The following is a 16,011-nucleotide window of genomic DNA, read 5'->3' on the forward strand; positions in this document are numbered from 1 at the left end:
AATGAATAGCTTACAACTTCTGCTTTTGAACTGTAATAGCTTTTGCATAATTGCCTTGTTTGGCAGCTACAATAGTAATTCAAGGTATTGGGAAACATGCAATGGCTGGCAGATGAACAAGTAATGACATCCTTTTTCTCTTTGTATTGCTTTGTATATTTCACTCAATCTTCTGATTTCCTTACACTACAGTAAACATGTGCAGTGTAAAGCATTCTAATTACTTGTTAATGTTTAATAATTCAGATAATTAGTCATCCACTCTATTTATTTGCGTGCAGATTTTCTATAAGAATCATTAAAGAGTGATGTATACAGCATACATTAAAATCATGTTTTACAATCTACATGTATTCACATCAGTTTTGTACACTTTTAGCTATAATCCTCTTTCATAATCCTGTTGAAATGACGTAATGAAGGATTGCAATTGATGCAACAAGTCAGATCAAATCAGGGTAAATGTGACTGAAATTTGAAAATCTAAAAAATAGTTGTCACAGTGTTCATTGTGCTTACACAACAGTGCACAGTGTTTTTATCTGTCAAACAACAATTTTTTTTTTTGCAAAAGTTTTTTTTTTTCAAGTGTTTTTTTTTTTCCAAAAGTTTTTTTGTTTCCAGTACTCAGTCACCACTACTCATTTTGTGTTAGTGTTTGTGTTCCTAGCATTGACTTCAAGTGACATTTTTCTTTAAATAATGCTGATTCTTGTTTCAATTTCCTTGCAAATCTTTGCCCAGGTTGCTGGAGTCAGACTCCAAGTCACTGAAGTCCATCTCAGAATCCGTCAAGTCCTCCCGTCGTGGCTCTAACGCCAGCCAGCAGTCCACCAGTTCCTCTACCAGTAACCTTAGCAACCAGGCCCTGGCAAACAGTGGCGGCAGCGGAGGTACAGGAGGAGGAGGAGGAGGAGCAGGAGGAGAGGGGGCAGAGGGGATGAGCTGCCAGGACCAGTGGCTGGTATGGGGGAAGATTGTCAATGACTGGGAAGAGTACTCCAGGAAAAAGTCAAAACAACTCAAGGTGAACAAAAATATGAAGGCAGAGAACCTTATGCCACCTGTTACAGCAATGCTGATGTTGATATTACTATTTTGAAAATAAAAAACAATTTTTTTTTTCATTTTGTTTGGTTGTTTATTTATCAAAAGTACTTTGTACTACCTGTGTCCTAGGTTTGAGATTGTGGAATATCCAAGTGCTTTAAAAAAAAAAAAAAAAAAGAGTGAATATATACATATATATATATGAATATATACTCATTTCAGATAATAGAAGCAACATAATATGGCAAACTGTTGACAGTTAATTCAATGTTTGGTATTTTCTCACTTATTCTTTGGTGAATATTTCTTTCTGGATTTTGTTCACAGTGCATTCTGCTTTCCAAAAACTTTATATCTGATTGAAATTGATACTGAGATGTGTCTACATGTATATGTGACCGTGCACCTCAAAACGAACATAAAGTCGCACACACTGATTTTGCGTGAGGACTGAAAATAAGTGAAATAGGTAAACCTAGCCGAACTTGACTTTTTCATATTTTCTGAAAGAGCGGGTCTTCTTTTACATTACGCTAAAATTTGGGATCATAAAACGGGCAGGAAAGTGTGTTTTTAGCAGTTTATCTCGAATATTTTTTTGTAGAATAGTGTCATTAGGTGTGTCTTTAGAATCCCTTTTCATTTCTGAAAAAACCTTGTCCACACTCTTCACCTTCGACTCTAATAACTTTTGAAAGGATAGTGCTAATGCTTTGAAAGTTGGCATTAATTATGGACAGAATGTGTTAATGAGGCATGCTTAATTTCAGTTTAATCTGGTAATCCTTTCATTGTTGTTACTCTGGTGGTTTACTTCCTGTTTTTTGTCCCATTCATTGCACAGCCAGCACGGTTTGGTAAAGATTAAGCGCTTGAATAGACACTGTACTTCAGAGCCTCTTTTCTCGGTTCACACTTTTCCTGAGTTTGTGCTTTCTTTCCAATATTTAGATAGGTTAGGAGAGTCCATTTGATTTGAGTTATGCATCATTTTAAAGCTTAAGGTCTGCTCTTTCAGAATATGATCTTAACTTAAAATTCATGTCTGGCGACTTTTTGTTTGTTTTGAGGTGCACTGTCACATATTGTCACCACTTACTGGCAATCATGAATCTGTGAAGTTTGTCACTCCTATAGATACAGAGGAAAGTTACTCCAGTTGTGCAGTTTTAAGTTAGGATTAGTTTTTCAACTCATGAATGTCAAGTTTAAAGCTATGCCAGTAACTTTCCTGCATACATTAGGATAGCCACAAGATAGGAAAGTGGATCTTTTGACTCCTTTTTTAACCTTCGTCAATCCCTTTCCCTTCCCCTGCACTCTTTCCCAGGATCTTGTTAGGTTGGGCATCCCCCACCACTTCCGGGGTATCGCATGGCAGCTATTGTGTGGTGCCTACAATTCGCCGCTCAAGGAGCAGTACGCCCAGTACCTCAAGATGCAGTCCTCCTATGAGCGCGTCATTCGCAGGGACATCGCCAGGACGTACCCCGAGCACGAGTTCTTCAAGGAGAAGGACGGCCTCGGACAAGAGACGCTCTTCAATGTTATGAAGGTGGGTGATGTGGTTGACCAATTTTGAATTTTCATTGTAATGACTTATGTTGTTGGTGGTTTACCATCATAGTTCAATATGCATATTAAACAGATAACTTATAAAAATACTGCTAGGATTAGGTTAGATGTGAGAAAGTTTTGCAAAGTTGAAGTTAGTTTTCGGCGACCTTAGTCCTGACGTGCCATGGTCGCCGATCGGCGACTTAAAACAGCGAGAAAAGCATTGATCATTTAAGTTCTTGTGGTACTGTAATGTGTTACACCAAGCAACTGCCAATGATATGTACTGGCAGCTGATTAGCATAGCCATCGTTTCCACTTAAAATATAAGCATGCTTACATAGGAAAATTTTGAGTAAATACACGATTTTTCAGCTAGATGTATTTTTGTTCACATCGCGAAAATCCGCAGCGGGCGCACCCTCTGCGAGATGTGTATGGATCAAAAGTCTCATAGGTAAACCACGCGTGTGTATGCTACTGACTCTGCGTGTATTGTCTATGCGGTTCCATTCGCATTGTTCCGCTTGGACGCTGTCCTGCGGGAAGCTGCTTTGATTTTGTCCCTCAAAAAGGGTCAGCTTTCGTTCGTCGGTCAAGTCTTTCATCCTTTTGTTTTGGTGAACGTCACTAATCGTCCCCACGCTAGCATAGGAATTGCGTGTGGACAAAGGCCTGCCGATTTCAATAGAGTACGTCTGCCCGCGGTCCGCGTAGACAAAAGGAGGATTAGCAGGTTCTTCCTTCTCAGGTGGACAAAAGACACTATTCCAGGGCCCGGGACAATTACTTTAGTTTCAAATACAGGATCTGGGACTAAAGGACTCAGATTTGGGAATGAATATTATTGAGGCAGAAAGAGAAATTGCTAAGACAAAATAAACTGCTAGTATCTTTGGAATCATACAATTCTAGGAGGCAATTTTGTTATCATTTGAAAGAGGAAATGTTGCTCTAAAACTTTCTCACAGAGTCAAGGGAGCGTTCCATTGAAGAAAAAACAAGACTGACTCTTTTTCCATACTACACAAAAATTTCTAATAATTTTTTTGATGTATCAAATATTTCTGCAATATTATAGATTCAGATAGATATTGTGGCAAACTGACTGCATGACACGAAAGAGCAAACATTTCTTGATACATGTTGTGTAGAACTCAATTCAAAACAGTCAATAGTTTCAGAGATATGGCGGTTTTAAATTTCATTGTCAGTCCAGTTTCGAAATGTTCTGGTGTTAGGTAAAAACCTCTGGCACGTTAGGGGTTTTGGGCCTGGCACATTAAGAGTTAAGTGTCATGTGATCAGTGATACATTGTATCCTGCAGAATCGTAAATAGAGTAATGTCCTACAAACAGTGATCCACAGTATGATGCTTTAGAATTTCGAATAACGACTTGGGCCCTTGCTATCTTTGATTTTTATAGTTCCAGTTGTATTTTGCACGACATAGTAGAAACTATCACTGTAGCAGAGGCATTATTGTTTAGTGTTTAATACTTTTTGCGGAAATGTGATGTGGGAAGTCATAAGTTCAACCGTATTACAGTGAAAGTTAGTATTGTGAGACTGCCAAGTCTCTCTGATTCTATGTGAGGGTCCCTGAAATCGTAAATGTCTCTTCATGTCTTCAAATGAGATTATGAATGCCTCCCTGATTTGGAATTGCATTTGACAAGTGAGCTGCATGCCACACACAAGTACACGTTGTATGTATCTCCCTAATTGCTCACTGGAAGCTTTCTGATTTTGACGTGTGAATATTGGCAACCCTGATGTAATGTAATTAGTCTGTGGTCTAACTACCAATGTAGAATAGCTGAATTTTTACATGGTGTACTGTATATCCTACAGGCTTACTCATTACATGACCGGGAAGTCGGCTACTGCCAGGGAAGTGCCTTTATCGTGGGCCTCCTGCTCATGCAAGTAAGTATTGAAACCTTCAGATACAAAGCCTGCCAGTATCATGATATACAGTCATGCTGTGTAGTGTGTTAAGATATATAACAGTTGTGTAAAGTGTATCTTATGCAGTAACACCAGAATTGTAATGGCAAAACCTGTGGGTTCAATTCAATTCAATTCAATTCAATAGAACATTTATTTCCAGATCAATTCGTGTATAAACAGCAGTAACAATTCAGTAATGACAAACTGGAGGTGACAACTCAGTAAGCACAGCTTGAAGTGAGTGCACCTTTAACATTTGAAAATGTAGTTGAATCTGATTGAAACATAGCTAAAAAGACATTTTTGTTTAAAATACACATATTTACAAGACAAAGTACAGATACACAAGAGACTAAAGCTAGGGATGCAGGAGGGAAAACAGATAGGAAGAAGGAAAAAAAGAAAGAAAAGAAAAGAGAAGAAAGAAAAAAAAATACATTAAGGAGAGGTAAAGAGAACCTAAAACACACACTTGTAATACTATAACAAACAAGGCAACATTGTACATACATGTACATGTATTTCATTTTAGTATAATCAAGAGAAATTTAGCAGCCCTCACTATAGACTACCTTATATGGATGAATACAACTTTCTCTTGAGTCTTATCTTAAAACAATTTTGAGATGGTGCATTTCTTATGTCTTTAGATAAATTGTTCCATTTCTTGGGGCCCACAAAACGAATATTATGTTGGTAAGACATGGTTCTGGGTCTGGGCAAATGCATTAATGACGAGGAGCGTGTATTGTAATTATGCACATTCTGATTGATATCAAACAATTGAACAAAATGGTCAGGCATAAGTTTGTTGACACACTGATATACAAAAATACATTGCTGATAGGTGGTGATATTTTTCAAAGTAAGCAATTTTAGTTTTGAGTATAACGGGCCTGCTTTAGATTTCGGGTTCGCTCCATGTATAACTCTTACTATTTTATTTTGCTTTGAAGTCAATTTCTTTAGACTGGACTGAAAAGTACTTCCCCACACCATGTTGCAATAAGACAAATAGGGCAGAACAAGAGTGGAGTATAACATCCGTAATACATCAGTAGGTAACATGTAGCTTAGTCTGGATATAATACCAATGCTCTTTGATATTTTTTTCTCTGTCTCTTGTATATGAGGCTTCCATGTTAATTTGGAATCTAAGATAACACCAAGAAATTTAGTTTTCTCTACCCTGGGAATTTGAACATCATTCAATTCCACTTTAACAAAATCAGTGTCGTATGATTTGTTACGATTACTAAAAACAATAAAGTTACATTTGCGGGGGTTAACAGATAATCGATTTGCCTGAAACCATGTACACAATTTTTAAAGGCTACTATTTACTTGATCTTGCAAAGAAGGAAGATCCTTACCACTGAACAATATATTAGTGTCATCAGCATATAATATGTACGATGAGGTATCGGAATTAGAAACATTTCCAATGTCATTTATGTATAATATAAACAACAGTGGTCCTAATAAAGACCCTTGTGGAACTCCACATAATATTTTCTTTAAGTCTGATATACAACTGTTATATTTTGTACATTGGTATCGATTGGAGAGGTAGCTTTTAAACCAATTGTATGCTACACCTCTAAAACCATAGTGCTTAAGTTTAGCTAACATAATATTATGATTAATTGTGTCAAAGGCCTTTGACAAGTCAACAAAAACACCAATAAGAAAGAACAAGAATACTTACTTTTATGAGGCTACCCTGTGTGAAAAGACCATAAAATTGTACAATTTTACACAATTTGTGCCATGCACATTACTCCTTACTTTGGATATTTGGTATTTATGCCAAATCAAATGAACAGGAAATCAGTGATATAAATCAACCACATGTGAAAGCTTATGTTGATTCGTGAGCAGTGGCACTTGATATGAAGTGCAATGACATTATAGTGATTGATTGAGTGTACTTCAAAATGTAGCCCTAACTTGTGATGTGATTGAAGCTCCCACTTGAGTGTGGGCCTAGGGGTTTGCAGGTATATTACAGTGTGATTATTTTTATGTTTCAGAAATGTTTCCATCAGCATACAGTGCCAAATTTTGGCTTCAACATTGTTTAGAAACCGTGCATTTTCTCATATTCTGTGTTGTTTGTGGATGGATCGACCATTAACCCGTTGAGGACGAGTCCCGAGTATACTCGGGCAGGTGTCTATGGGAAATGCGTGTTGTAGCAAAATCGAACCATCCTCAACGGGTGAATCCAAAATTTAGCTGTAATTTGTCTTGTGCTTTCTGCAAATCATGCCAAGGTTCTAGATTTAAATTTTATTTTCTCCCTGTTCTAGATGCCTGAGGAGGAAGCATTCTGTGTTCTGGTCAAGTTGATGCAAGATTACGGGATGCGAGAGCTGTTCAAGCCAAACATGGCCCACCTGGGCTTGTGCATGTTTCAGTTTGAGTGTATGATTCAGGTGAGACCACCAGTTTACAGACTGCTGGACTCCCCCTTGATTGTCTGGGAGATGGCCTTTAAGTCATCATTTTTTGGTTCTTGCCAATGTGAACCTCACCCTTCAACTGAGGTTATAGCGGAATATGTAAACAAAAATTAATTACCCATTTTCTTCCCAAGTAGTAGAAGATCAAGCATAAAAAAAGATTGATTGTGTTGATTTCAGTAATGAATGATTTTGAGTTGATGTTCATGGGGATGCTTTGATATGAGAGGTCTTGCAGGTTGATAAGCAAGATCATTACTTTGATGACGCGTCTAAAATCCTATAGGTGTATTAGTGTGTATTGATCCCTTTGTGTTCATATACATGAATCTCTTTGTGTTAATCTCTTTGTGTTCAGGGCACAAGTATCACAAGGATTTTTCATGGGCAGTTGATTTTATTTAGGAAAATTGGTTTGTTCTTGCATGGCGTACACTGGTTGATATACACCATGTATCGTATGTTAAAACTTGTAACATTAATCTTTTGTGCTGTTTTCTTCTTGATGAAATGAGCAAGTTGTAATGTGGCTTTCTAAAGGTGCATCTTGTTCTTGTCTTTCCCATAGGATATCCTGCCAGAACTCTACAAACACTTTATAGCTCAGGGCTTCCACACATCCATGTATGCATCATCCTGGTTCCTTACACTCTTTGCCGTCTGCTTGCCAATATCTCTCTCCATGAGAATTATGGACCTCTTCATCTCAGAAGTGAGTATCTTTGTTCACATTTGCCAAGTTCTCTCTCTTCTTCTTCTACCTACTCTTCTTCCTTTTCCTCTTCCTCCTCCTCCTCCTCCTCATCATCATCATCATCATCATCACCATCATCATCACTGTCATCACTAAATCTTTATTTCTATCATTATCTGCATAACTAACATCACCGTCATCATCATTACCATTAATAGATTCTTCTCTTTCATCCATATCATCTTCTTTTTCATCATTAGCAAGGTTTAGATAGATCTGCGATACGAACACGAAGACAACCAGCTTCCCGGGTTAGGCAATGGAAACAGCTGTCACGTGAATGTGCAGAGCACCAGTTTTTGCCTAATTAGCATTGTCTCAGCATTTGTGCCGCAGATCCAAAGCTCACTATCATCATCATCATCACCATCATCATCACCATCATCATCAATTATCACTATCACCAAATTGTTTGTTTTGTCCCTATCATCTTTTTTTTTTTCTACTTCATTTTAGTAAGCAAGCATGTTCTAACCATCTTCATGAGAGTGGTAAGAAGAGTATGAACATGCTCACCGGAACATTGAGATTGATAAGGTCCTTTCAGGACCACACTGATATATAGTAAAGAAAGGATACTTGGTCTACCATGAAATCACTCACCACTATTAAAACGTTCTACCAGCATGGAAACATGCATTCCATTTTGTGTTGGTTTCACCTGACCACAAAGAACACATTGAATGCAACCTTGGAGTGATGGCTTAAAGTCCCCTCAGAAGGTAATGTGTCCTGCCTATCCAGGGGCTCAAGTATACACTGCTACAGCCAGGGAAGTTTATCCAGGGACATATGATGGTGATTGATCATTTTGTGGTTGTATCCCTCAAAGATTAACAGCTCGTTCCTTATTTTCCCTCCTTTCTTCCTCCTCCATCTCTTCTATCATGTCTTCATCCTCTGTCCCATATTAAAATCTATGTCATTTTATGATAATGATAATAGTAAAAATAACCAGTAATGTTGATAGTAACCAGTATTTATATAGCCTGTTTTTTAATACATTCAAAACGTTCACACGATTACAACAGAACACACAAAAAAGTCAACAATTTATTTACAGAGCTAAACAACAACAGAGAAAAAAGAAAAACAAAACAAAACAAAGCAAAATGTGATTACCGTTGATGATAATGCCCTTTCTTAATCCACATCATACCTGATGGTAAGATATTACAGGAGAAACTCCCAATACAAAAACAAACAACAACAAAAAACCTAGATACTGGAGGAATGACTCCATGCAACATTGGTTGCATTTATAGATGTGATCTGCTTTTCATGCTTTCTTGTTCTTCTTTCTTCACCAAAGGGAATGGAAGCCATCTTCAGGATAGGTGTAGCCATTCTGCAGTTGAACTGTGAAGACCTTCTCATGCTGGACATGGAAGAAATGCTGAGGGTGAGTTTAGATGGCTAGAAATGAGCAGGGCAACTCCAAGGCATCCACCCCAGGTCATGTTCATTTTAACCCATAAAGACCCAGTGTAGCTTTATGCTGTATTGTTCTATTCTAATTTTTGTGATTCATTGGTAGTAGATTTCTTAAGATAGATTTGGTTGATTTTGGTCAAAGACCATTTTCTGTTTCATTTTCAGAATTCCAGTAAGCCAGTCCAGCTACAATTTGAGCATGTGCAGATAAAGGTCATTGCAGACCTTCTCTTGAAATTGACATCTATTTTGAGGCATTTGAAAACTGGACAGGTCTTCATGAATGTAAAAAGTAATGTATGAACCAAGTACATACATGTATGTGACCGTGCATCACAAAATGAACAAAAAGTCGCACACACTGATTTTGCGTGAGGACTGAAAATAAGTGCAATGGGTCAACCTAGCCGATCTTGACTTTTTCATACCTTCTGAAAAAGCAAGTCTTCTTTTGCATTATGCTAAAATTTTGGATCATAAAACAGGCAGGAAAGTGTGTTTTTTAGCAGTTTATCTCGAACATTTTTTTTTTTTAATAGTGTGAATAGGTGTGTCTTTGGAGTCTCCTTTTCATTTCTGAGAAACCTTGTACACACTCGTCACTTTCAACTCTAGTAACTTTTGAAAGGATCATGCTACTGCTTTGAAAGTTGGCATTAATTATGGACAGAATGTGTTAATGAGGCATGCTCAATTTCAGTGTAATCTGATAATCCCTTCATTGTTGTTAGTCCGGTGGTTTACTTCCTGTTTTTTGTCCCATTCATTGCACAGTCAGCACGGCTTGGTAAAGATTAAGCGCTTTTAACCCATTCCATGCTGAATTCCGAAATCCCCATAGAGTTAACACACAGGCCACCAGGTTCCCGTATGGAACGGGTTAACTAATAGACACTGTACTTCAGAGCCTCTTTTCTCAGTTCACACTTTTCCTGAGTTTGTGCTTTCTTTCCAATATTTAGATAGGTTAAGAGAGTCCATTTGATTTGATTTATACATCATTTTAAAGCTTAAAGTCTGCTCTTTCAGAATATGGTCTTAACTCAAAATTCATGTCTGGCGACTTTTTGTTTGTTTTGTGGTGCAGGGTCACATATATCAGAATATACACGTGAATTTGTATTCTTTCCAACCAATTGAACAACAGCCATTCATGCAGCACTTACCAGCACATGCAAATCACCACCTTCTGCTTGTTTTCAACTAGTCTTCTTAACCCATTGAGGATTGGCTGATTTTGCTACAACAAGCTTTTCCCATAGGCACTTGCCCGAGTATAATCCGGACTCGTCCTCAACGGGTTAGAGGTTCCATATCTTATAAGATCAGTGGTTCCCAAGGTCATCGCTTGATAGTGCTATTAAACAGTGAACTGGCTTATCAAAAACCTCAAGGAACTTGATTTATAAGTCATCCGTAAAATGGGGCACACATTATGGAATTTTTTTTTTTTTTTTTTTGCGTTTGTGCAGTTCATAAATTTAATCTATCCCATCTAATCTTTCTCAAAATAAGATATGCTTTCAAATTCAGAGTTGCCAGTTTTGATGAGGATGGGGTGATAATTTCTGCAGCATAATTCCTCTAATACTTGAAGGAGTTCAATGATTGCTCTCTGCATTATGCTTTATAATCTTCTGAATCTGTATAATAGTACTTTGACATATGATGATTTTTGTTTACCCTCCTTACACTGCAGTTTATTCAGAAGTTGGCTCCAAAGATCCATGAAGATGAACCTGAGCACCTGTTACAAACATCCTACCTAGTGAAGTACAATGCCAAGAAGATGAAGAGGTAGGCTATTCAACGCTTCGTATGCCCAGGCACCTAGCTTATAAAACTTGCTACGTCTAGCTCTTTTACTAGCGTTCATTAATCCATTCAAACTAGACTTGGTTTTTGAAGTAAGCTTGCCGTGTTGGTTGTAGCAATGATCCTTACAGTAGCTTAACAGGAAGGCCATGGTGGCGCAATATCTTGTAATCTGTATTCATTGATGTTTAGTTTCCAGACGCTTCAAGCAAATTGGGGAACAAAGCACAACTGGGTCAAATGTAGAAACGTGAGAATAGAGCATGATTTAATGTGATTTGCTGAGTGAAATCACTTGTGGTAAATATTTGAATCCCACATTTTTATGCCTCCGCCACGAAGTGGTGCCGGAGGCATTATGTTTTCGGGTTGTCCGTCCGTCCGTCCGTACGTCTGTACGTCCGTACGTACGTCTGTACGTACGTCCGTCCGCTTTCGTTTACGCGATAACTTGAGTAATATTTACTGGAATTTTACCAAACTTGGTCCAAGTATGAAGTATGATGGGGCAATGATTTGATTAGATTTTGGGTGAAATCGGCTGACGGTCAAAGGTCAAAGGTCAAGGTCAAATCATGAAATTGCATCCGTTTACGCGATAACTCAAGACTGGATGGAGCAAATTTCACCAAACTGTGTTGGAGGATCATGTATGATGGGACAATTACTTGATTAGTTTTTCAGTGAAATCGGACAGAGGTCAAAGGTCAAAGATCAAGGTCAAATCCTAAAATTTATCTGTTTACATGATAACTCAAAACTGGATGAAGCAGCTTTCACCAAACTTGGTCCAAGGATGATGTATGATGGGACAATTAGTTAAGTAGATTTTAGTGACACTGGCAAGAGGTGAAAGGTCAAAAGGTCAAGGTCAAATGCTAAAAATGTTGCTATTTCCCCCATATCTATGCAATGCCCGCAGTTATTTTCTTGAAACTTAGTGTAGACATGTACTACTGCGTAAAGATTCTCCAGAGAGAGTTTCATGTCATAATGTCAAAGGTCAAAAGGTCAAAGGTTAGGTGAAAATGTTGCAATATCACTTTTCTCGCAAATGGTTCAATGTATCTTCATGGAACTTGGTACATATGCATGTACTGACTGGCAGGGATTATCTAGGGAATTTAGGGGTCATGGGTCAATAGTCAGGGGTCAAAGGTCAAGGTCAACTCCTCAAAATGTTGCTATTTCCCTCATATACTAGTTTATGCAATGATTGCATTATTAGTTTTAAAATTAAATATATGTACATGTATTACTTAATGGAGATTCTCTTGGAAATTTCCAGCCAGAAGGTCAAAGGTCAGGTTTAAATGAAAAAAAAAAATTTGTACTGTAATTACACTCTTTCTTCATACCTTGAAAATTATACTCAATGCATAAACTTATAATAAGGTCGGTCAGAAGTCAAGTAAAAACTTTAAATTCCCCAAATATGTGTACCTGCACTCTTTAATAGACAATTATAGCAAACCCAGATCTTTGAAAGTGAACATTCAAGATATTTCTGACAAACCTGTCATTTCGATATTTTGCCAGTTATGTGAAACTGTCATCACACATTGTGAAGACATTGTACTATACACTTATTGGGAGAATCATGCATTATGGCGGAGGCATCAGTCGCCATAGCGACATTTCTAGTTATCAATGTCACAGATGTAAATCACACTACTGTAAAACCAGAAATGTTCGCATGCAGTTTAATCTAGTGAATTTCATGAAAGCAAATCAGCAAAATCAAAATGCACATGAAAGTTCTTGTCCACGCTATGCATTGAATGCCAGTGGCAATTCGCAAAACTTCCATGCTGCGAAGAAGGCCGCTGGCTCCAGTTCGTGAAAATTTGATGTCGCAATAATATCTTGCTTTTGATACATAGTTGAAGATCTCTTGCACTGGGATCACATTCACCATGTGTGAGCCAAGAACATAAAAAACTTCTTCTGTAGCATATTGCGTACAAATTCAAATGATATCAGAAGTGATATTCAGAGCATTCAGTCAATTGACAATATTTCTGTGAATGTAGACAACTTTAAAAAAGCGAGTCAAATCCGCACGTTTAAATCCTGTGAGTTCCCTGAGACTCAGTCCCGTTAAGGCCACAAGAGGTATTAAATGTGATGTCATCAATTGTTTGTATCGCTACATGGAAGGTTAAGAGATTTAATTCATTGTTGAATCATTCTTCCTGCGATTGTTCCCATCTTTTGATGTACAGATTAGAAAAGGATTACTTTGCCTTCAAGGAGAAGGAGACTGAGGAACAGATTGAGATGAGGGTAAGATTGTATTTCTGTCTGTCTGTCTGTCTGCTTGTCTTTTTGACTGGCTAACTGTCTGTGTGTACATCTGTCTGTCTCCTTCTGAAAATCAGTCTGTCTATACGAGTTTGTGTGAGTGTTTACTTTGTCAGTCTTTCTTTGTTCTCTTTGTGCTTCTGTCTGTCTGTGTCTATATCTCTGCCAGCATGTTTGTGTGCTTCTGTTTTAGTATCTGTATGTCTGTCGCTTTGTCTGTCTATATGGGATTTTGTGCGATGTGAATGACTATTATAAACAGAGTTACGTCTATCTTATGTTCCTTCCTGTAATTGCCTGCCACCTGCATCACTTCATCGTAATTCTTTTCAAGAGAAATCCCAGAATGACTTTCATTTTTTGGAAAGGGCTTCTCGCTTTGGAGGATTCCTATCATGCAATTACCAAACAAAACAACAAAACAAAAAACAAACCAAAAACAACAAGAAATCATTTGTTGTCGGAATGAAATTAAGGTATATTTGCGGGGGGTAGTCTTTCGTCCAGACTCCCTATCTCATCCTCCGTCGTCTATCCTCCCCTCCAGCGACTGCGGACAGAAAACAGGCTGCTCCATCAGCGCATCCAGTCTCTGGAGAAGGAGAACGAACTCCTGGCCGACAAACTCATCCAGGGTCAGCTGACCCGCGCCATGGAGGCCGAGGAGAACTACGCCATCCGGCGGGAGCTGGAGCACACCCGCAATGACCGGCTGGCCATGTCCAAGGAGCTGGAGGGAGCGCAGACTGTCATCAACGACCTCCGGGAAAAGGTAAGATGCGGGGCGAATTTGCGGACTCTGAAATATCTGCTACACTCTTGTGTTTTTATTCATTTATCTGTTCATTTGCGTCTCGCTCTAATCTTGACTAATACGAGCATGTCTGGTCATTTTATCCAATGTGTTTTCCTGTGTCTGTAATCTCTATATTGTTCTTACATTTTATGGGACTAAATCAACACTATTTAAGACTTACAACCACCATATTACACTGTATGTACTTTCTACCTTCTGACATATTTACATGTATGTTTAAACATGCGTGCATACACGTACTTACATGTACATGTGTACATTCATACATCACTATACATACATACGTACATACCCCCTGTACATACATTGTACATACATACACATACAAGGTTTTGTACATTTTCATGTCTGTACATGCCAAGATTTTACAATGTATAGATTATACATTTTTACATACACATATTCATACAGTCATATGGGTACATACTTTTGCTCAGCTATACTGTAGCAATCTTGCAGGATGCATTCTCTCAGGCAGACCAGTGTATAAAGAGTGATGTTTTTTAAAAAAAGATTTGAAAAAATATTGCAGTGGTAGATTCCAATGTTGAATGGGTGTGTCAGTGAATCCTTCTTATTCTGTTTAATCATGATTGTTTTATGTTTTGTCACACATTAACATGCAAGCAATAACACTGCATGGCATATATTGAAATACTAATTACACCAGAACACAATTTTCACCATGTCCAGAATTCTTCTTTTCAGCTATTTCCTGTGATAATTTTGTGTGTATTTGCGATTCTTGTGTTTCACATTACGTTTGTATTCTGTCACAACTTTGTTTTATTTTGTTATGTCCTTTTTATATCAGTATTTTGTTTGTCCCTTTCACATATTGTGATCATTTTGTGTTCTGCACTTTATACCTGTGGTACTTTTTGACTTGATTTCTCCTTCTCTTGAAACATAAATGCAGTGTGTACAACAACAGTCAAAGTTTGGCCATTTCTCTTTTTTCACTACATACAGAAAATTTAGAAAGGCACTTTGGCTTCATAGGGAAAGGAATATTCAATATGTGCCTTTCTCTTTGCATCAACTCATGCAATATAGTTTTTGCATATCTGTACCTGCACATCATACCTGTTGTATGGATATGTGGTCTCTGTTGTAATACAACCCTCACAATGTAACCATTTTCCAAGTTGGCTTCTGACACACAAATTGAAATACAAAGTACTGTAGTTTGTCTTGTAAACAACATTATTGACCATGATGCCTAGGAATATATCTCTTTTGAACTATCATAAATTTTCCTAATTTTCCTAGTTCTATTTCGGAATCCATATATGGGTTCTGTTAAATGTCCTCCTTATATGAAGTCCAACAAATTAGCACACCAAAGTAATGTAGAAGACGAATATTGTCGGTTTCATCGACAATAGTGCAAAACTCACAATTAATAGACTTAGACTGTTATTTTGCTTAGAGAATATTTATGTGAATGTTCAAGTGTGGACAAAATGGGAAAATAAGGTTGTCATGAATAGAAAGCAGGTTTCATATATTTTTGCAGTGCCAGCATTGTGAATTGCTTCTTTTCTTTTTGTTTCATATAGCAGCATGTGTAACAATGCATATGGGCTAAATGTGCAATGTATGGACACCGATAATCATCAGTGTTTTATCAGGGAGGCGGAAGAGACTTTCTTCCACTTCCCAGGTTTTACCACTTGTGAGAGGCACAGCTGACAGAAGTCAGCCCCCCAACTTATTCTCTCTTATTTTAGATTAGAGGGATAGTATAGTTTTGGCGGAGATGAGGATTAGGCTTTTAACTTTTTGCAAGATACCAAGAAACCACTTATGAAATACTACATACAGGTTGTAGCATACTATTCTAAGAGGAATTCAAAGT

General features: G+C 37.7%; 1 protein-coding gene across 1 annotated transcript in view; it reads left to right on the top strand.

Annotated features, from left to right (window-relative positions):
* Positions 1-16,011, top strand: part of LOC139732488 (ecotropic viral integration site 5 protein homolog) — a 117,295-nt gene that overhangs the window by 15,394 nt on the left and 85,890 nt on the right. The window contains exons 2-10 of the mRNA XM_071643354.1: positions 745-1,027; positions 2,381-2,605; positions 4,463-4,537; positions 6,874-6,999; positions 7,595-7,738; positions 9,093-9,182; positions 10,914-11,011; positions 13,255-13,315; positions 13,881-14,105. Coding sequence (XP_071499455.1) covers positions 745-1,027; positions 2,381-2,605; positions 4,463-4,537; positions 6,874-6,999; positions 7,595-7,738; positions 9,093-9,182; positions 10,914-11,011; positions 13,255-13,315; positions 13,881-14,105 — 1,327 coding nt within the window. The remainder of the gene's footprint in view (positions 1-744; positions 1,028-2,380; positions 2,606-4,462; positions 4,538-6,873; positions 7,000-7,594; positions 7,739-9,092; positions 9,183-10,913; positions 11,012-13,254; positions 13,316-13,880; positions 14,106-16,011) is intronic.

The sequence above is a fragment of the Diadema antillarum genome, unplaced genomic scaffold (assembly GCF_040938485.1).
Source record: "Diadema antillarum isolate AM-2024a unplaced genomic scaffold, OU_Dant_1.0 scf00000024, whole genome shotgun sequence".
NCBI lineage: Eukaryota > Metazoa > Echinodermata > Echinoidea > Diadematoida > Diadematidae > Diadema > Diadema antillarum.